Source organism: Bison bison, unplaced genomic scaffold, assembly GCF_000754665.1.
Source record: "Bison bison bison isolate TAMUID 2011002044 unplaced genomic scaffold, Bison_UMD1.0 scf7180017864072, whole genome shotgun sequence".
NCBI lineage: Eukaryota > Metazoa > Chordata > Mammalia > Artiodactyla > Bovidae > Bison > Bison bison.
The window spans coordinates 13,150,733-13,171,968 of record NW_011494644.1 but is presented as its reverse complement, the minus strand read 5'-3'; the positions used below and the strand labels follow the sequence as shown (position 1 = coordinate 13,171,968).

Genomic DNA, 21,236 nt, shown 5'->3' with positions numbered 1-21,236 from the left:
TTTCCACACAAACTTCTCCATCAGCTGTTACAACCAACAGCAAATAATGCTGAATTTGGCCTACAGACCTCCAAACATCTAAAACAGATTAATCCCAGGATAATTATTTTAAAAGGACTCACCCTAAGATCCTTAAATAGGCTCCGCCTTGTGTATTTCATGTACTTATAGATCATTACCTCCTTTACAGAGAAAGCAGAGGCAAGAACAGCCTTAAAGGCAAAGCAGTTAACACTGACAGGTGCTCAAAAAAAAAAAAAAAAAAATGAAGCAGAAGTTTCAGCAACAGTAACTATTTCATGGAAAATAAGGTTCAATTTATACTATCAATTTAAAATATAACTCTTCCTGGATAATAGAAATGAACAAAAAACTGTTCATAAGCCGTCATTATGGGTCATTCTGGTCACAGGATCAGCTCTTACGCATCCTTCCTGTGGCTTCTTCTACCAACAGGAAAGGGAGTCTAAAACCTGCCAACAACCAGATGCCTTTACAACCTGACTGAAACACTAGCCCTCTGGTATTTATATGCGAGTTCTACCTCAGAAAAGCAAATTAAACGGAAATAATCCTAGAGACAAGTCCCAGCAAGGACAATTCTACAAGGTAACGTGACGCCAGCTGTCCTGAGAATCTGCTGCTAAAGCATCCCAGTCAAGTTCACGGTAAACAGCTCCTCACATACATCCGTGGGGGTCAGGGAGCACTTACACGGTGACGGGGAACACGCCGGGGTGAGCTGTGAGGGTCATGCAGGCTGTGAATACCACCTGCTCACAATGCCCGTGAAGGGCACAGTCGTCCGAGCTCCAGGATGTGGGCAGGGTGAAGGTAATGTTTATCTCCTCCTGGGCTTCCCTGCCTGGAAAGAGAAATCAGTGTTTTGGTAAATAAGGCAAGAAATCATACATTTATGATTCTCTGGGATTTGACTGAATCCTGAAATCAAACCCACCCAGGAATCCCATCAACCCAAGGAGGTGGGACCCCTGCCTTTGCGGGGTTTCGGGAATAACAGTGGTTGTTCCGAGCCAGACTCTGAGGCCTGCTCACCGGGCAGACCCATGATGTGGCAAACACAGCCAGGCCGCTTTCGGCCACCGCCTGGAGAGGCCACACCAGGGCCTGGCCATGCCTGGGTGGGAAGGCTGGGGCTGCATGAGTCCTCCCCATTGGCACAGCATGTGTATTACTTCACTTAGTGGACCACTATCCCATGAACAAGACCGAAGAAGTGTTACTGTAACCCTTTCACATATGAGCAGACTGAGGATCAGCAGGTCAGACTCAAAAAAGGTCATGGGACAGGTGAGGGAAAAAGTACAAATGAACACCAAGGTATCAAACATCACAGCAAAAGAAAAAGGTCCACCCACTATGTGGAAAACCCAGCCGTTGCCCTTACCGCCTTACACGGGAATGCCTCTCACCAGGAGCAGCCAGTAGGGGGCTGCCAGGCACTCCCTTTAAGGACTTTAAAAGGTTCTTGGTAACCAAAGATGATTCTTCTGAGGCCCAAGTCTCTGACACAAAGCCCCTCCTGATTATTCCAGCTTCCACTACTTCTTCAACCTTCTCCTGATTCACCTACAGTCTGTCACGGGTTTAGTACTAGTCCAAGGGCAGCGCTCAATGTCCCACAGGTGTTTAATATTATTTAACAAGCATTTATACAGCATTTCCTGTCTGCCAGGAACTACTCTTAAGTGCTTGATGAATATTAACTTACGTTATGCTTGTCTCTTTCATATCCCAAAATTGCAGACAGGAGACCAGATCTTGGGCTTTTTCTAATTCCTATCATTTAGCCCAGTGGATTCCAAAAAAACTTAAGACTAACAGCAATATCTGTAGTATGTACTGAAAACTCCAACATGATGAAACAGAATTTAAGCAATCTGTGTTTAACAGACTCACAGATACAGAGAACAGACCTGTGCTTGCCTCTGCTAATCCCCAACTCCCAACCCTCCCCTCCCCTCCAGACTACTGGATAGAACTGATAGACAACCAGGTCCTACTGCACAGAACAGGAAACCACATTCAGTACTGGGACAACCGTAATGGAAAAGGAGATGATGAAGTGTGTGTGTGTAACTGAGTCACCTTGCTGTACAGCAGAAATTAACACGACACTGTAAACCAACGATACTTCAATAAAACTTTAAAAATACAAATAAAAAATGTGTATTTAAAAATGTTAAGACCATAAATAGGCCTTATAGTTTCTTCCCAGTCTCCCACTTATAAGCCTTCATTGAGCACCTACTGCATACCAAGCACTTGAGTAAGTGAAGATGTAGTAGAAAGGCTTCCTCCCTGACTTTGTTGGTTCAAACTCGACAAAAGGGGAGACACGCACAAAGAGTAAGCAACAGTCTAAGGAGGGACACCGGACACTCTCATACTCTGTGTGGTAACAGCTGTGGCCAGAGAGAGCCTGGGGGAGCTGGCTGCCACTCAACGTACCCGAGAGTCCGATCTGATGCCCGAGGATGGTGGAGTACAGATGGGTGACGTTGCGCGAGTACCCGCCGAAGGGTTTGAGTGGGTCCAGGGTGAGGGTGATGGCTACTGAGATGTTCACTGGGCCCGCATCCTCCAGGGGCTGTGGGGACTGCGTGGACGTCCTGGCCTGGCCGCTGGTCACTGTGCTTTCCGGAGCTGCGGTGTCGTTTGTGAGATGTTTTAACGTTTCATTCTCTGAGACACACAAGTCCAAGTCATTAAACCGCAGGAGAAAAGTATTCCAGTCCTTTGGTAAAACGGAAGAGAAGCAAGGGTGAGACGTCTGAGAGCGCCGCCGGCACAGTGGCACAGTCACAGCCCGCCGTGTGGCGTCACGCAGCAGCGCAACTGTGCCTCCGAGTCAGTGCTTCAGAATGACGCTGAGAGTACAGCCCGCAGCTTCCTGCGCGGGGAGAACTGTGGAATTCCAAACACTCTCACACTCAAAATCTAAAGTATGAACTCTTCATTGGCATGACTATTAAATACACTGAGTTGAAACAACTCAGGAAAATATGTGAAGAGAAAAAAGGATATTATACTTACAGAAAATCATCTAGCCTCAGAATCAAATTTGAAAAGACGGCTTAGGACTTCCCTGGTAGTCCAGTGGCTAAAACTCTGGGCTCCCAATGCAGGGGGCCCAGGTTCGATCCCTGGTCAGGGAACTAGATCCCACATGCCTCAACTAGGACTCAGCGCAACCAAATAAATAAATATATTTAAAAAAAAAAAAAAAGAAAAGATGGCTTGAACAAAAGTAGTAAAACATTCAAAGTATTAATCTAAACTCATTTAGCAGTTACAATGAGCTATTTTTATCATTTCATTTTTAATCGGAGGCTAATTGCTTTGCCATGTTGTGCTGGTTTCTGCCATACAAAAGTGTGAATGAGTCCTCAGTATACATATGTCTCCTCCTTCCTAAACCTCCCTCTCACACCCCCCACCCCTCTGGGTACCATTAGCTATTTTTTAAAAATTAAGGCTGCCTTAAAATATTTTCTTAAAAGGTCACTTTTCTACACCGAGCTCTCTCTATTGAGAACATGAAACTGCAGTAAATACTCACCCTGATGTTAATACTTTCTCCCCCTCGTCATGGACCCTGGGTGCCACTTTAGGACAGAAACAATTTCAAAAGGGAGGAGAAAACATGTTCTCATGCTTCTCTTTATATCTGTACTGATGGTTTAAACTATAAATAGTTTTAAAACGGATACCAACATAATAAATTATCCACCAGGGTGTTTTTTCATTTGAGCAGAAACTCAAAGATGAACTCAGGCTAGAATGGCAACAACAAATCAACCTAGGCTGTTGCACACAACTCCTTCCTCCCAAGTAACATTCTCTACAGAAAGCTGCCACATGTGAAGACAAGCCAAACGACACATCCACTAGCTCTAACGTTAATTACAAATGCCATTCAGGTAATTCCCGAGCGGGCAGGTCCACCTTTACAGCCCAGTTTATCAGTACTGGACATTCAGTAAGAGGGCAACCAGCGATTTCAAATTACATTCTCCCAACACCTGAAAACTCAGCAGACCATTCAAGAACATTAGAGCTGAGAATGAACATTCTAGTCTCGCCCCTTCATATTCCAGACATGAGCAAACTGAGACCCAGAGCAAAGTGGGGACTCTCCAACTCCAGCTGAGGTGAGAGCAGCAGAATCAGAATTAAGTTTTCTGATTCACAGTCCCAAACTTTCCTATATACCCAGGCTCTTCATTTGAAAATAAAATCCCTAAATTAAATCATAAAGTTCTGCAGCATCCTGCAGCTCTGCTTTCCTGCAGAGCTCGAGTCCATTTTGAACAGTTGGCCAAGGCCAAGGTCGGGCTCCATTCTGCTTATCAAGGGCTAATTATCCAGGCTACATCTTAACCTCTGGCCCCGGCTGAGCATTCAACATGGACTTGAGCTTGGAGGGAGAGCAATGCCAGGATGCTGCAGAACTTTGGTTATGACTAGAATGTTCATTTTCAGCCCTAAAGACTCAGGCAGGGTCAGAAAAGGGAGATTTAAGCCAGCCAGTACGTCTCCTGGTAAGAAACTCTCTGGTAGCGTTTAGTGGGAGAAGTAGCTCAAGCTTGTTGCTCTGTGTCAGAGAAGGTGGTTCCTCTTGCCAAGATCATCTATAATCCAGAATGGCGCAGAGCACAGGAGTGAGCGCCATCCCCATGCCACTGAGCGGAGCTCTGCTCCATCACGAGCCGCACACACTGTGACAGGAACGCAATCCTGCCCCCACCCCCATCCCCACCCAGGAACACACCCAAGAAGGAAAAGTTGAGGGGGCACTCACAGAAGCTACTAGAATGGAAACTAAGTTGTCCCAAAGGGAACTTATCCACCAGGAAATTCACCATATCAGTGGTTCAGCATAATGTAAACTTACTAACAGGTATACTGTCATTCACCTCTATTAAACATTATTAACTATTGTTTTCTGATATGCAAGAACATGCTTTTGGGGGTGGGGAGGGGAGCTCTGTGCTGCATGGCTTGTGGGATCTTAGCTCTCCGACCAAAGACTGAACCCAGGCCCTTGGCAGTCAAATCACTGAGTCAACCGTTGGACCCCTAGAGAATTTCCAAAAACATAAAATCTGTATTATGACTGTTCAAAAACTACTATATACCTAGATTAGCAATTAAAGAGCAATGCCCAAATAATTAATTTAAACTGACCAAAAAATGAATCTGTAAGGCAAGTTTGTAGATAACTAAAGTTTTCCTTGATAAGAGAAATGTATTTGGAAATAAAATCCTGCTTTCTAATATTTTATAATTCTTTCTTCCCAATTAAAAGGCTTTTAGTATAGTATAAAACTCCATGACAATATATGGTTTTAAAATAAATGCTTATGGTTTTTTAAAATTGCAATTAGCTAATTTAACGTGAATAGCAAAAAGTTCTCAAACTTCTTGACACATTGTACAAATACACTTTCTAAAATACATGCTTCATTGCTGAAACAGTCTCACTAAAGCTGGTAGCATTATTTAAATCAGTAACTATCTGACTAGGTTATTTCCTACCAAAGTGAGTCACTGCAAGATGGAAGACCAAAAATTCTCAATAAATATGACTCCTTCTCACTGGGATAAATAAGTCACAAACCAAAGAAAGGCATGTGGAGAGCCAAAAGGTGTTTCCCCACCCTACAAAGGCCTAGCCTGTCTGAGAGGAGAACTGAGAATTTACTGTACCTCTGCCATTTCTGGTGACTTGATCTCCTTGATTTTGAAGAAATAGCCCAAGGTCAGGAAAGCTATTGCCATGGCGCTGACACTGATCATAAACACCACCAAGGGGGGCCGGCTGCTGATGTACAGCTTCAGGTTCTCCAGGGGGTTGATGTTGAACATTATTCTGATCAGCTCCACCTGAAAGGAATTCATCAGAATCACTGACAGACTCGCCGAAAGAAAACCTATGACTCACTTGTTTCTTTAATGGGGTTGGTGGGTGAGGAGGTCACGCGTTATTGAACTTGAGAACTGTTTGATCATAAATCCATTCAAAGACTAGAAGGGGGAAAAAAACCAAACACTAAATATTAACTGTCATTATTTCCAAATGGTAGGATTTTGAAAGACAGACATTCTTTTGGTTGGAATTTTCTTAATTATTCTTTAAGGAACATTTGCTACCTCCACGTTACTTAAGAAATCAGGTAAGTAGGTCACTGATACGACACAAATACATGCCAACATGTACAAAAATAAGCTGAGGGTGCTCTCATTTCCTACCACTGAAGAGCGGAATTCTACTTATTCAACGTTCCATCCTGTTCACCACCACGCTCCTGCCCGTTCCAGCACCTGGCAGAGAGCAGGCACTCAACAAATACTGAATTTTATCACTCTCCTGCTTAAAGCTGAGCCTTCCTGTCAAGGCCCACAGGGTGTCATGATCCAGAAGCCCCGCCAGCCGCAGTACCTCCATCTCCACCAACATTCCCTCCCCCATTCACTGGGCGCTGGCCACACTCATCTTTCTCAGGAGCAGCTCTCAATTTCTACAGGGAAGTCGGCTGAGACTTAGAGACGGATGGTCCTGAACCTGCACATCAGTCTGGGGAGTGCCGCCGCTTTACCAATATTTGTCTTCCAGTCCACGAACCTGGGGTGCCTCTGCACTGATTTATGTTCTCTTTCATTTATTTCAGTATTTTGCAGTTTTCAAAGCACAGGTTTGCACTCCTTTTGCTAAACTTATTCCTATTTTGTCCTTGGAATTTTTGAACATATCCTACCTGAAGGCTTTTACCTCTGCTTAGAGTCCTTCCCCCCTTAAACTTCCACATACTTGCTCTTCTTCAAAAGCAGGTCTCTGCTCAGTAGTCAGCTCCTCAGAGAGCCCCTCCGTGACTACCCTCCACCCCCGATCTCCCAGAACCCTGCCTCAATTCCTTTCACACTGTTCAGTTAAATTTCTACTTGTTTACAGTCTTATCATCCATCTTTCGTGACTCCATGAGAGCAGAGACCCTGCCCATCTTGTTCACTGCTACAGCCCGGCTCCTGGCCCCGAGAACAGCAGAGGCACATAATAAGTTCTTGTATGTATGATCAGGCTACAATACTAAAATCTATTTTTAAAATATGTGCCAGCTTTTAAAGTTGAGAGAGAAAAAGACGCATCAACAGCACCTAAGAACAAAGAGCAACCACTTGCAACAAGCCAGGCTGTGTACCTGTCTGTTTTCACAAGGCTTTGACTCAACCTTCTGTTTTTGAGACACAATCTGTTGACCCAGTCCACTGGGTTTGGCTGCTGTACACGATGCAACTGTATCACAGGTGAGTTATCTCGGGTTCTTCCCACTGTGTCACTCACAGAGGACGCCACAGCAGGCACAAGAGTGGTTCTAACACCAAGAGGTAGGCCCATCTGCAACCTGACTGACTGTCAGACTCTGAGGAAGTCGTCCCAGTTTATACTCCTCTCCCCAGCCCCCCACCTGCAAGGAAAGCACTAGCTCCATTTTCCAACATTCATGCCAATATTTGATATTCTACGTGAAACCGTATCTCACCATTATTTTAAATTACATCTCCCTGAAAAGAAGAGTATCTTTTTACTTCTTTATCAGCCATATAGATTCTTCCTAGGTGAACTGCCTAAATCTTTGGCCATTCACCAGTAGTATGTTTGTCTATGTCTTATTAACATTCAAAGGTTTTTTGTTTTTGGATATTTTAAACACTGGACCTTTTTTCCAATTTTTTCTAAACATTATATATAACTACTCCAAGTCTGTGGGTTTTCCTTAAATATGGTTTACGGCATTTTTGGCCCTATGACAGGTTCTTAATTTTTTTAAGGGCTTTATTAAGATAAAATTTGCACACCATGTAATCCACTCATTTAAAGTATACAATTCAATTCACAGATTGGAAAACCATCACCATAATCAATTTTCAAACATTTTCATCATTTTCTAAAGAAACCTCATATCCTCTAGCAGTAAACGTCTATTTGGGTCCACTTTCTTTTTCAACAGTTTTTTTTTTTTTTTTTAATTTTCTCTTAATCATCTTGTTGGATTGATTCAAAGATAATTTATGCAGCTACCATTGACAGTATCTTCTAAAAATGATGTTTTCCATTGTTATTAGTTTATGTAACAGCAATAGACTTTTGTACATTGATCTCAATTCCAGACACTTTGCTACAATCTTTCAAATTCAAATTAGACTGTAGCTTCTCTTGACAGTAACTCCACAAGCAGTAACAGTGTTTCTTTCCAACCCTTGTTTCATCTTTTTTCTTTCTCTTACTACTTTGACTAGAACCTTCAGTGAAACGAACAGAAAGGCAATAATAGGAATCCTTGCCTCATTCCTGACTTTAAAGGAAATGCTTCTAACACTTCACTAATAAATGTGGTATATGTTAAAGACTTCTGAAAGAAATTCCTCATTAGGTTAAGGAAGCACCCTCTATTTCATGTTTGCAAAGAGAATTTCATTATAACTGTTACATTTTAATGAATGCTTTATCTGCAACCTCTGAACAATTTTTCTCCTTTAATCTGTTAACATGAACTATGCTCTTTTTTTTTCACAACAATTTGTGTTCCTTGAATAAATTTAATATAATAATGATCTTTTAAAACTATATTGCTGACTTATGTTTGCTAAATTTACTCTGAATTTCCACATCTATTCACAAGTGAGATAAAAAAAAATTATAAGCCAAAATCATTCTCTCCTTGGCTATATATACTCCCTGACTAGTATGGTTAGGTCATTCTAATATCATAGGATTAACTAACTGTGTTCACTCATCTATTTTCTAGAAAAACATATGTATTTGCTTCTTTCTCTGGGAAGCTTGATAAAGTGAAAATCACTCAGTCGTGTCCAACTCTTTGCAACCCCATGGATTATACAGCCCTATTCTTTAGCCAGAATACTGGAGTGGGGAGCTTTTCCCTTCCCCAGGGGATCTTCCCAACCCAGGGATCGAACCCAGGTCTCCCGTCTTGCAGGTGGATTCTTTACCAGCTGAGCCACAAGGGAAGCCCCAAAGTTTGATAGACCTTGACCAAAAAAATCTGGACTGAAGTTTTTTTTAGTTTCGTATTTTGACGGGCTGTCTTAACTACTTATTCCTGCTTTAAAAATAAGTTGGACTTCGCTGGTGGTCCAGTGGTTGGAATCTGCCTGCCAATGAAGGGGACGCAGGTTCGATCCCTGGTCTGGGAAGATTCCACATGCCTTGGGACAACAAAACCCATGTGCCACAACTATTTGAACCCATGTGCTGCAACTGCTGAAGCCCTCACACCCTAGAGCCCCTGTTCTGAACAAGAAGCCCTCACACCAAAACTAGAGTAGCCTCTGCTCACTGCATTTAGAGAAAGCCCGCTCGCAGCAACAGAGACCCAGCACAGCCAAAAATAAATAAATATTTAAAAAAAAATCTGTATCTTCTATTTCTAGTAATTTTGATAAGACATATTATTCTAGGAAACTGCACATTATATTGGTTTTTAACATTTCTGGCACAGTATTATCTTGTGATTTGTCCAATTTTTACTTGTGAAAATATTAGTCACTCAGTCATGTCTGATTCTTTACGACCCCATGGACTGCAGCCTGCCAGGCTCCTATGTTCATGGGATTCTCCAGGCAAGAATACTGGAGTGGGTAGCCATTCCCTTCTCCAGTGGATCTTTCTGATCCAGGGATTGAACCCGAGTCTCCTGCAATGCAGACAGATTCTGTTCTGTCTGAGCCACCAGGGAAGCCAGTATTATCTGGTGATTTGTTCAATTTTTACTTGTAGTCCTGTTCTTTTTCATTACAAATGTTGTGATGTGTTTGTCTTCTCTCTCCTTTTAATCAGTCTTACCAGAGCTATACTGTATTTGTGTTTTCAAAAAAAGCAGTATTTGGGTTTCTAGATTATATCTGATAATTTCTTTTCTTTCTCAGTACTTTCTACATTAAAACAAAATTACGTCTCAGCACTGGCCTTCTCTGGCTTGGCTCAGCTCGGTTTTTCTAACCTCTGCAGTTGGAATCTTATCTCAGATTTTTTTATTCTTTTTTAGTGGAAGCATTTCAAAATGTAAACTTTCCGCAACATACTCCTCGTTTAGCTGTATGACTTTCCCTCACCACTATCACCAAACTAATCCATCAGCAAATCTTGTGGATTTTCTTCCCAAAATGTTATCTCAGGTCTACCTGCTCTGCCCCATCTTCTTAAGATGATGGAGACTGACCACTGCACCAGTCCTCCACATGTCCCACAGCCCTAAGACCTCTATATCCAAGTGCCCACTGACTATCCCTGTACTTAATACATTCTACAACATGTTGAAAACTGAACTAACCTGCATTCCTGCCCAATCTGACCCTTCCTCCTGTATTCCCATCTCAACGTAGACCTTTGGAAAACATCCTAGACTACTGCTGCCCCATACCCAAGCAACTACTAACAGCTAAGATTCTATTTCTTCAACATCTCTTACTTCTGACTCTTCTTTTCCATACTCCTCTGATACTCCCCTTAGTTCAGGCCCTCATCATCTTCACTTGCAGCTATTGCTAAGAGTCTCAACTGGATCTTCCTACTATGGGTCAAATAATTCATCTTCCTGTCAGTGGCTTTTTTCAAATGCAAATCTAATCTTGTCACTGCTTCATTACCTCAGAGCTCCAAATGACCTAGGAATAAAGTCCAAGTTCCTTATAATCACCATAAACTACGTCTTGTCTGCTTAATGGTTTGACTGACTGCCTACAATTCCTAGAACACATTAGACAACACTACAGTTGCAGGCCTCTGAGTCCACAGGTCCTCCTGACTGTCATACGCCATTTCTCACTACTTCAACTCCCCTCTTTCAAGTTCCGGCTGAAGGGTTACCTCATCCTATGAAACATTTCCCACCCCTAGCAGTCCCTCAGGGAGAAGTGACTTTCACCTTATGTCCCCAGTATACGCCAAAAATTTCTCACACAGAATGAAATACCTCACTGCAGCTGCCTGTGCACATGTCTACCTTCCCAACCAAGCTGTAAGCCTCTTGCTGGGAGCCACAACATCTTACCGTCTCTACTTTATCAATATCTAAACACAAAGTAGGTAATTTTAAAATATAAGTTTATTAAATGAATCAAATGAGTCCAGACTTACACTGAAAAATAAATTAGTAATTTCAGTAAGATTGCAGAATACGAGGCTAATATACAAAAGCCAATTGCTCTTCTAGGTTCCAACAGGAACGACTCAGTATCATTTACATTAGCACTCCCCTTGCCACATACTTAAGGATAAATCTAACAGATATGTACAAGATCTATATGAGGAAAACTTGACTTCCCTGGTGGCTCAGACGGTAAAGCGTCTGTCTACGATGCGGGAGACCTGGGTTCAATCCCTGGGTTGGGAAGATCCCTTGGAGAAGGAAATGGCAATCCACGCCAGTACTATTGCCTGGAAAATTCCATGGACAGAAGAGCCTGGTAGGCTACAGTCCATGGGGTCGCAAAAAGTTGGACACGACTGAGTGACTTCACGTACACGTTCAAAACTCTCATGAACAAAATCAAAGAACTAAATAAATGGAGCGATATTTCATGTTCGTCAATACAATGATTCAGTATGTCAAGATGTCAGTTCCTCCCAACTTGACCTACAGATTCAACACAATCCCAATCAAAATCCCAGCAAACTATTTTATGGGTATCAACAAACTTCCTCTACAGTTTATATGGAGAGGTAAAAAACCAAAACAGTTAATACTGAAGGAGAAGAACAAAGTGGGAGGGCTGACTCTACTTGACTTCAAGACTTACTATAAAGCTAAGTAGTCAAGAGGTGTGGTAGTGGCAAAAGAACAACTGTATCAGCGAAACAGAAGACAGAACTCAGACACAGACCAACGTAAAGACAGGCAGCTGGTCTCTGACAAAGGACCAAAGTCAACACAAGGACGCAGAGACAAGTCTTCCAACAAATACTGCTGGAACAACTGGACATATGCACGCCAAAAAAGATGAATCTAGGCACAGACCCGGGGACGGCAATGGCACCCCACTCCAGTACTCTTGCCTGGAAAATCCCATGGATGGAGGAGCCTGGTGGGCTGCAGTCCATGGGGTCTCGAAGAGTCGGACACGACTGAGCGACTTCACTTTCACTTTTCACTTTCATGCACTGGAGAAGGAAATGGCAACCCACTCCAGTGTTCTTGCCTGGAGAATCCCAGGGACAGGGCAGCCTGGTGGGCTGCCATCTGTGGGGTCGCACAGAGTCGGACATGACTGAAGCAACTTGGCAGCAGCAGCAGCAGGCACAGACCTTACACTCTTAACAAAAGCGAACTCAAAATGGATCATAGACCGTACAGTAAATGCAAAACTACAAAACTTCTAGAAGGTACACTGGGAAAACCCTGAGTTTGGTGATGACTTTTTAGATAAGGATATCAAAAGCACCATTCATGAAAAAAGGAAGTGGTAAGTTAGACTTCATTAAAATGAAGGATTTTTGCTCTACAAAAGACACTGTCAAGAGAATAAGAAGACAAGCACAGATTGGGATAAAATATTTGCAGAAGACACCTGATAAAGGACTGTTCTCCAAAACATGCAAAGAACTATAAAAACTCAACAATGAGAAAATAAACAACACAATTTAAAAATTAGCCAATGTGCTTAACAGACATTTCAACAAAGATTTTTCAGGTGGCAAATAAACATATGAAAAGATGCTCCCACATCATATACCATCAGGAAATGCAAATTAAAACAAGGTACCAGGACACATTTATTAGTAAGGCCAAAACTCACAACACTGCCAATACCAAATACTGTCAAGGATGCTGAGCAATAGAACTCTCTATTCACTAAATAGGCTTCAAACCACAAATGTTGGCAAGGATGTAGAAAAGGGAACTCTAGTAAACTGCTGGTGGGAATGTAAATTGATGCAGTCATTATGGAAAACAGTACAGAAGTTCCTCAAAAAACTAAAAATAGAACTACCAATATGATCCACCAATTCCACTCCTGGGTATATATCTGGGTATATATTATTACAAAAATAATAATTAAAAAAGATACATGCACCCCAGTGTTCACAGCAGCACTGTTTACAACAGCCAGGACATGGAAGCAACCTATGTCCTAAGTGTCCATCAACAGATGAATGAATAAAAGAAGATATTCCATATGCGTATAATGGATTAGTACTCAGCCATAAAAAAGAATGAATCTTGACACTTGCAACAACACAGGTGGACCTGGAGGGTCTTATATTTAGTGAAATAAGTCAGAGAAAGACAAATACTGCATTTTATCACTTATAGGTACAATCTAAAAAATGAAACAAACAAATGAATATAACAAAACTGAAACAGACTCACAGATACACCAAACTAGTGGTTTCCAGTGGGAAGAGAGAAGGGGAGAGGAGCAAAATAGCAGGAGAGGGTTAAGAGGGACAAAGCACCATCTATAAATAAGCTACAAAGAGGTAGTGGACACTATTAGGGGATACAGCCAACATTTTATAAGACTTCTAAAGAGAGTATAATCTATAAAAGTATTAAATCACTATGTTGTACACCTGAAACTAATATTGTAAATCAACTATACTTCAATTAAAAAATAAAATATTAGTAGGTTTCAGAAACAAAAATGTCAACAGTAAATTAGAGCTCCATTTATTAAGAAAACAATGAAATCTGAATTGCATATAAAATAATTAGGACTATTCACTATGTGGAACTACAATAATGAAATATTTAGAAAAACAAAAAAAATTTGAATTCCCTTCTAAAGCTATCATTAAAACCGCATCACTCTAGAAAATAAACACACATATATATAAACACACATATACATATAAACATGTATATATATCTCAACATAAATAACCACAAATTAGCAAGCAATGTCAACATACACCAATTTAATTAGAGCAAGTTCCAGAGGAGGCCTATTGGATTCACTTAAAAAGTAAAAGCATTTTTTGTTTTTTTTAGTGAAATTATTTAAAGTCCAAATACTTCATAAAGTTAAAATTCCTTTCCACCATTCACAAGTGTTTTCAAAGATGAATTAACAAGGGCTAAACAAATTTATTTCCCCTGCAAAGAATTACAAGAAAAGTTCTGTCATCCTCTCAACAGTAAATGTCTCACTTTTAATTAAAAATAAGTTAAGCTCTACAGGGAGGAGAAAGCACACCAGCTGACCTCTCCTACACTCATGCATCCCACCCCCAATCGGAGATGTTCACCAGGATAACGATAAGAACTGACCTGGGCTGTGGACCTGCCTCCCTGCAAAGCCTAGGGAGGTAGGGCACACAGAACACAGTCAAGAGCCAACTTCACAAGTGTGAGTGCCCACAACCAAAGTCCATCGATTCGGGACCCGGAGCTCTGAGACGAGTTTAAGGACAACACTGAACAGCAGGCTGCAGCTTTTTAAGTAAGCAAAAGGCAATGCTGAGATTATCCTAGGGTTAACTCCAGCAACCCGCAAGTTAGGAGATCTTAAAAAGGGGGAGAGAAGAGGCTATTACAAGCTTTCTGGAGACCAGCCTGGCGGTACATGCCCACAGCACCAAAGCTCAGCACACTCTCCTGTGATTCTGCCTCTGACAAGTTAACCTGAGAAAACCCTCACTGCTGAAAACAAAGACTTAACTACTATGACAGTCTTCTCAGGAGTATATACAATTTTAAGAACTGGAAAACCAGATATCTAACAATAGTAGGGAAGTGGTTAAAGCCCCAGTAGGAAAACTATGTAGCCATTAACACAGATCTAAAACACACAAAATGAGGTTATTTCAGGTTTTTAAAGTATGAGAGCTACACAAGCACCAATATGAAAAAAAAACACATAACACACCCTCACATGTAAACAAGGGTGGTTACTTTTAGGTGGTGAGATTTTATGTCTTTCTTTAACATTTCCATCACGAGAATGTATTTCTTTTATAATAATTTCTAACTAAAATTTATAAATGACTGTCAATTGACCCTGCTGGTCTCCTGGTCCAAATAAAATTTCATTAAACCTTAATTCCATTCATTCTCTTCATTAATAAAGGCAATAAACAAGAAAGAAAATTTGTTAAACCCACCTAGAGGAAAAAAAAAACACAAAACAGAAAACAGGACAGTTGTTTAATATGTCCTTGTGCTAAAGAAAGGCAAAGCCTTTCTTGTGGCGATCTGTGTTTGGATTTATGAGAAACCAAAACTAAAATCAGAACATTGACTACAAACTAAAATCAGAACATGGACTAGACTCCTCCAGACAGCCCGGTGCTGCGTGCTCCCAGGGCAGGTGGTGCAGAGCTTCCCCAGACAAGCGTGGGCTCCTCCACTGGGGCAGAGGCTGGGAGAGCCTGGGGTTGGGGTGGGGTGACCTTGAGCTAAATGGGTGCCCAGGATGGTGAAGGGTCCTACAAGGCATAGAAGAGTGTCAAGGAGGAGGAAGTATCAGCCAAATATTGCTAAGAAGTGACCCAGCATTAGCAGTAACAAAAGAAAGGGTCTCTGAGCTTCCTGGTGTTTTAAAAAGTACTCAGGTGAACTTGAGCTTGCATAAACACAATCCTCCACCTGGAGAGATCACTGGGGATCCCTGAAACCTCACTCTGGCTGGGGGGAATCAGACAGTAAAGAGATGATAACAGGGGGACCCCACTGGTTCAAATGAGAGGGAGGCAGGGCCGTGGGGGTCACGAGAAGTGAGGAAACCAACACATCCACAGGCAGAGAGCGAGCCGGTGAAAGAGGAAGGCCTCCCAAGGGAACAGCGAAGGCAGAAATAGATAAGTTAGCAATTATGATATTTTATTGGAAAGGAAGTAAATTAACACTCATCATGCTGATACACGAGTCCTCTGTGCATCTCTCTGCCCCTCTCCACAGCCCACGTACTTTAAAGTATACCACATGGCGACTCGTTCCAGTTTAAAACTAGAATCTCTGCACAGGATGGGGATTCCACACTCCCAGATACTTCCTAAACGGTTCCTGACTTCTTTTAAGTTACACTAAACCACTACTCGTGACCCAGATCAAAAAGTTCACTTCACATGAACAATAAAACCACCATTTTATTAAACTGAATTTTTGACCTTAGGCTAAATGAGAAATTCCTTAAAACTCTTTTATAAAGTCACACCCTTTTCAAAGTTCTGAGGAGACTAGGAGTCAGGGAAGTGGTGGAAGAACCCACAGGGGGACTATACAGGGAGGGTGAGGGAGGCAAGCTTGTTCTAACGCCCACTGTGGGAAATATGCTGGTCTTATGCTAAGAGAAAAGGCCAGGCAGTCACCTTGATGTGGGAGAGGCTCATTCTGAGTGTAAAAATTAAAGTAGCCTTCTCAAATATCCTGTGATGTTTAAGACAGTCAAAGGGTTTTAAGGCTGGTTGCTATAAACCCTAAGGCTAATATAGAACATTAATGGATGCGATGCCGGATTATCCAAGACTCAGTAGAGATGAGGACACAGGCTCATCTCAAAGAAACGCTGGGCAGTCTCAACACCCAGCTCTCCAGCACTGAAAAATCACCTCCCTCCCCCACAAAACAGTGAATGCAGATGGAAAAGACCCTCAGAGAAGCAAATGCAGAGCAACAAAGTCTAAGAAAAACGTCAAGGTCTCCACAAAGGTCTGGACGCTGAAGCCGAGGTCTGGGTCTCGGTCCTTATTACCTCCCAGTGGCAATGGACGCCAAGGGCGACCCCACCTTCCAGCTGCCAGGACCTCCCTCTCCTGGCTGCTCTTCCTTCTCACTCTTCTTCAAAACTTGGGGGTCCCCCCGGGCTCCAGCTGGGCCTCTGTTCAAGGTGGACACACTCATTCACAGCTTCCTGTCAATTTCACCTACTTCCTCACTCCAGATGGAAATATCCATCTACTGGAACATTCCACGGAGAGGACCCACAGGCACCTCGAACCACCCGTCAAGGTCAAAGCCTATCCAAAGTCTCCACATCAGCTTCTCCTCGTAAAGAAAGACAGCTCTCTACCCAGGACCCCTGCCAGCCATTCGGGACTCTCTCCTACACCCCAGCAGTTACCGGTTACCAGCCCCGCTGCTCCCATGGCTGCAGTGTCTCTCAACAGTGGCTTTTCTCCAGCCCCACTGCCTCCTTCAGCCCAACTGAACTCCAAACGCATCCTGCTCCTGTGGGCTCTCATTTCTGTGACGCTCTCTGCACACCTCCCTCGCGCAAGGCCTGGCGCTGGGAAGGTGCTCAACAGTAACATCTAACATTACCACCCACTTTGATGAGTGAAGCACGATGTTCTAAGAGTTTTGCACATATTTTATCCTCTTGACATCTGTACTTTACAGATGAGGAAATTCAGGCATAAGGAAGTGGCTAAGCTGCCCGAAGTCCTAAATGAACGTGGATTCAAGTCCCGTCAGACTCCAGGGCCTGGACATTAACCAAGTGCTCCAGTGCCTCCCAGGAGATGGTGAATACAGAGTCCACCCCATCAAGTGAGATACACACTGAGTAGCAGTCATACAATTTTGCAATTAAGACATCAATAGTGATATAAGTAGAAACCTCTCCCATTAGGGGTTAAGGATCATTTTTAATAGCCACCATTTAACATGTGCGGGGCCAGGCTCTATGCCAAGTGCTTTACATACATATTTCCTAATCCTCACAACACTGCCAAGTAAATATGCCTATCCTCACTTTACCCAAGAGGAAACTGAAATCAAAAGGGGTTAATTTATACAAGGTTGTATTACAAAAAGTCACAGGAAGTACTCAATTGAGATTCTGACTTAATCCACCTGACCTCAAAACCTGTGCTATCAATCACAACACCAGGGTTGATAAGTAGGTTTCAAGTCAAATGCCTGACAGGAGGAAAAAAATTCACATACCACGGATAGTGTATTTTAGCTGACTTCAATATGAGCACAATTAAGATGGACTTTTTCTGAAGTTTAAAACGGTTACCTTATTTCCCATCTCTTTAGCAAGGCAACTCCCACTTCAGCACCTTTACCAGGGTATAAAGCAAAGATGAGTGGAATCTCCTGCCAATAGTTTCTTATTTCTTAATCTAATACAACTTACAAGGCAGAAGAGACTCTCAAAAACTTGTTTCACTCAACAAGTTTAAATGATCAAAAGGGAAATAACAGAAAGCATAAAGGTTCAGTTGCTACATGTGCATTTTAGGCAATGACAGTACTCAAATAAAGACAAAAGGAAAACAATGTGGGCTGATATAATTTCATGACTTATTTTCCAAAATTCAGACTGGCTGTATTTCTACTTACTTGTAACTACTTAATGCATCGTTCCGTTTTCAAAATCATGACATAAAATCATGGGAATTTCCAACATGATCCCTCTTTTTAACAAATAAATTCATCTTAGTCCCAAAATTGAAAATAACTCATCTCTTTGTTCTTAGTTTTTTAACTGCTGACCTACTTAAAAACCAAACTGAAAGTATCTTTGGATTGAGATGTAATGATTTGGGGTTTAATTAACAGATACTTAAGAAAACAAATCATGAGTGATGACAAGATTAAATGAACACAACATGGAATCATAACATCTGAACACAGTATCAAGACTGGGATATGTTCTGAAAACAGCATTTTAAAACAAACAGCCCAAAATGGCAAATGCCAGCGCCATCAGACACTGCTCTACAGTCCCCAGGTTTATAATTATACACAGAAAGAGTGCATACCTCTGGTATGGAAAAGATAATTTGAGGATTTCTACATTTACCAAACAAATCCTAAATGGAAATTTAATTTGCTAAAAACTCTTATCATCTTTCCTCCATTACCTTTTTTTCATTTTAATTGGAATGTCTCAGTGAAAAAAAATTTTTTAACTTTTCTTAAAAAATTCTAAAGCCCTCTCACAAGTCAGTATCACTCTGTAGCAGGTTAACAGTGACAAAAACATCCCGTAGATCTGCCATCCCTGTTAGGACCACTCTTTTTCAGACACTTGACTGTAACAAGGAGGAGACAGAGCAGTGGGGAGAGAGGGAAGAAGAGTCAAAAAGGAGGAGTAAAAAGTTAAGCTGGTCCCTAGTATGTTTAACGAAAAGCTACGGCTGAAGCCAGTGAGGTCCTAAGACTAATCATAACATTCCAGGGCAATTACATGGTGGTGTCCTGTTTGAACAGCCTCAACAGTTCTTCAACAACTGGGTAATAGAAACAAACAACATCTCTGTGAGGTGAACTAAGTGTCATTAATAACACTCAGGTGATGGCTAAAAGTCTGCCATTTATCACTCGGCTGAAGCCAGAGTGGCAGAGATGTTACTAGATCTGTGCTCCTGCAAACTAAACACAGGCACATAAACCACTCGAGGACAGCACATTTAATTTCCTGATTGTTAATACCAGACAGGAATTACAATCAGCATCTTTTTTCATTGTCTTTAAAATGAGTTAAGCACTGCTTCGTGTCATTGGCTGTTTAACAAAAGAAGACACATACATCAAATGCAAACAGTTCTCTAACCCAGAAAACCACCAGAAGTCAGACTCGGTAGCCTGTGTTTTTCTGAAGCAGAAAAGCATTCAACCCTTAACCAGCTGTCTCTGCGAATACTTCCAGACACCTACTGCCTAGCTACCTAGACCCGGTGCCCTTCCACCAAAGGCCCAAGCTTTCTATTTCCCAGCACATCTGTAATGACCCAAACCCTCCCCATCCTTCAAGGTCCACCTCAAAAGTCACTTCCTTCAAGGTTATGTGGCAGCCTGGATGGGACTGGGGCTAGAGGGAGAATGGATACATGTATATGTATGCCTGAGTCCCTCCACTGTTCGTCTCAAACTATTGCAACATAGTTTGTTAATCGGCTGTACCACAACAAAAAAATTAAAAAGTCTTTTTAAAAAGTCACTTCCTTTAGGAAGGTTTTCTGATCCTAATCAGAAGGAAATCTCTAATAGCTGGTATCTCTATATGGCAATTAAGTCCTGCCACGTTTTATCCCCCATCCCTTTCTCTAATTAAGTCCCTGGCCAGCAAAAACTATATTTGCACTTAGGTCTGTCTCGCTTCCCTGCAGCAGCTGCAGCTCCCGCCCCAACAGAGCAGGTGCGCTCCATCAGCATTTGTGATCCTAGAACCCAGACGCCCTCCGCAGCCCTGATTCCAGTCCGTCTCAATTAGGCCACAGAAATTCTTCCCAACCTTTACTAGGAAGTCAACACACTGCCTCCTTACTCCCAGAGTAAACAGTCTTGGAGTCATAAAGTATATCTCAGCTGCACAACAGGTCTATTTCCTTTGAGATTCTTAGATGCAGTGAGGGAGCGGAGGGTGCTTTTATCATTCAAGCTGGAACCGAGCACTATCTACAGATGGGATACAAAAAGCTCAGACTCCAAGCTCACCAAAAAGAATGCTACAGGGACAAACCAACAGTCATCACCAACCCTGGGGTCTTGCCTCCCGCTACCTCCCCGAGAGGGCTCACCTTTGAGGCGGGAAAGTAGCAATTCAGCAACCACAAGCTTTCCTGCTTTCAGGCAGACCGCAAAGCAGCTCATCATTCAACACTCAGCCAAGGCTGTCATCGGCTGAGAACTGAACTACAGACACCGGATTCTTCAACAAAGGCCCCCTCACCAGCTGTCCACCGATTATGGTGTTTACACGATCGAAAGCAGCACAACAGGCCTAGTCTTATTCCAGAGGGTGCCTATCAAGGGAACTAGAATTACCGGCCTCTAGATTACCTTGAAGCCACTCAATTTAGTTTATAAAAATATAAGTGAGGATGATAATCCACCCCCGCTCTGGATAGTTACCAAGCTTGACACAAAAAAATACCACTAGTTCACTTCAAGTGTCGCATGTACCCAAGTCTCTCCCTCCCATCTTGAAATGTGTATCCTTCGCAAACGGAAGAATAACGCAAACGCGTCCCAAAGTCAACAAAGGCAAACCACCACCAAGTTCCCCGTGCCAAATCCAAATTATCCAGGCCTCGGCTCCAGACGTGGCAAGTCCTGCCATCTCGAGGGCCTCCAGGGAACGCTGGCTCCGGGGACGCGAATGGACAAACCCCGGTGGCCGGCGACCCAGGCCGAGGCCACCAGCCTAGGCCGGACCAGGACCAACCCCCATCAGCAGCTGGAGTCGGGGCTGCAGCCCGAGACGTGAGGGCGAAACCAAGCCAGTTCATCCCCTCC

General features: G+C 42.5%; 1 protein-coding gene across 2 annotated transcripts in view; it reads right to left on the bottom strand.

The window, feature by feature from the left end:
* Positions 1-21,236, bottom strand: part of TMEM248 (transmembrane protein 248) — a 29,820-nt gene that overhangs the window by 5,522 nt on the left and 3,062 nt on the right. Inside the window, exons 1-4 of one of the 2 annotated variants that reach the window (XM_010837403.1) lie at positions 20,994-21,158; positions 5,734-5,910; positions 2,473-2,706; positions 715-865 (exon numbers count right to left, since the gene is read on the bottom strand). In XM_010837403.1, the coding sequence (XP_010835705.1) occupies positions 715-865; positions 2,473-2,706; positions 5,734-5,910; positions 20,994-21,060 (629 nt within the window). In that variant the 5' untranslated portion in view covers positions 21,061-21,158. Of the gene's footprint in view, positions 1-714; positions 866-2,472; positions 2,759-5,733; positions 5,911-20,993; positions 21,159-21,236 lie in introns of those variants that run through there. The other variant, XM_010837404.1, reaches the window with a different exon arrangement.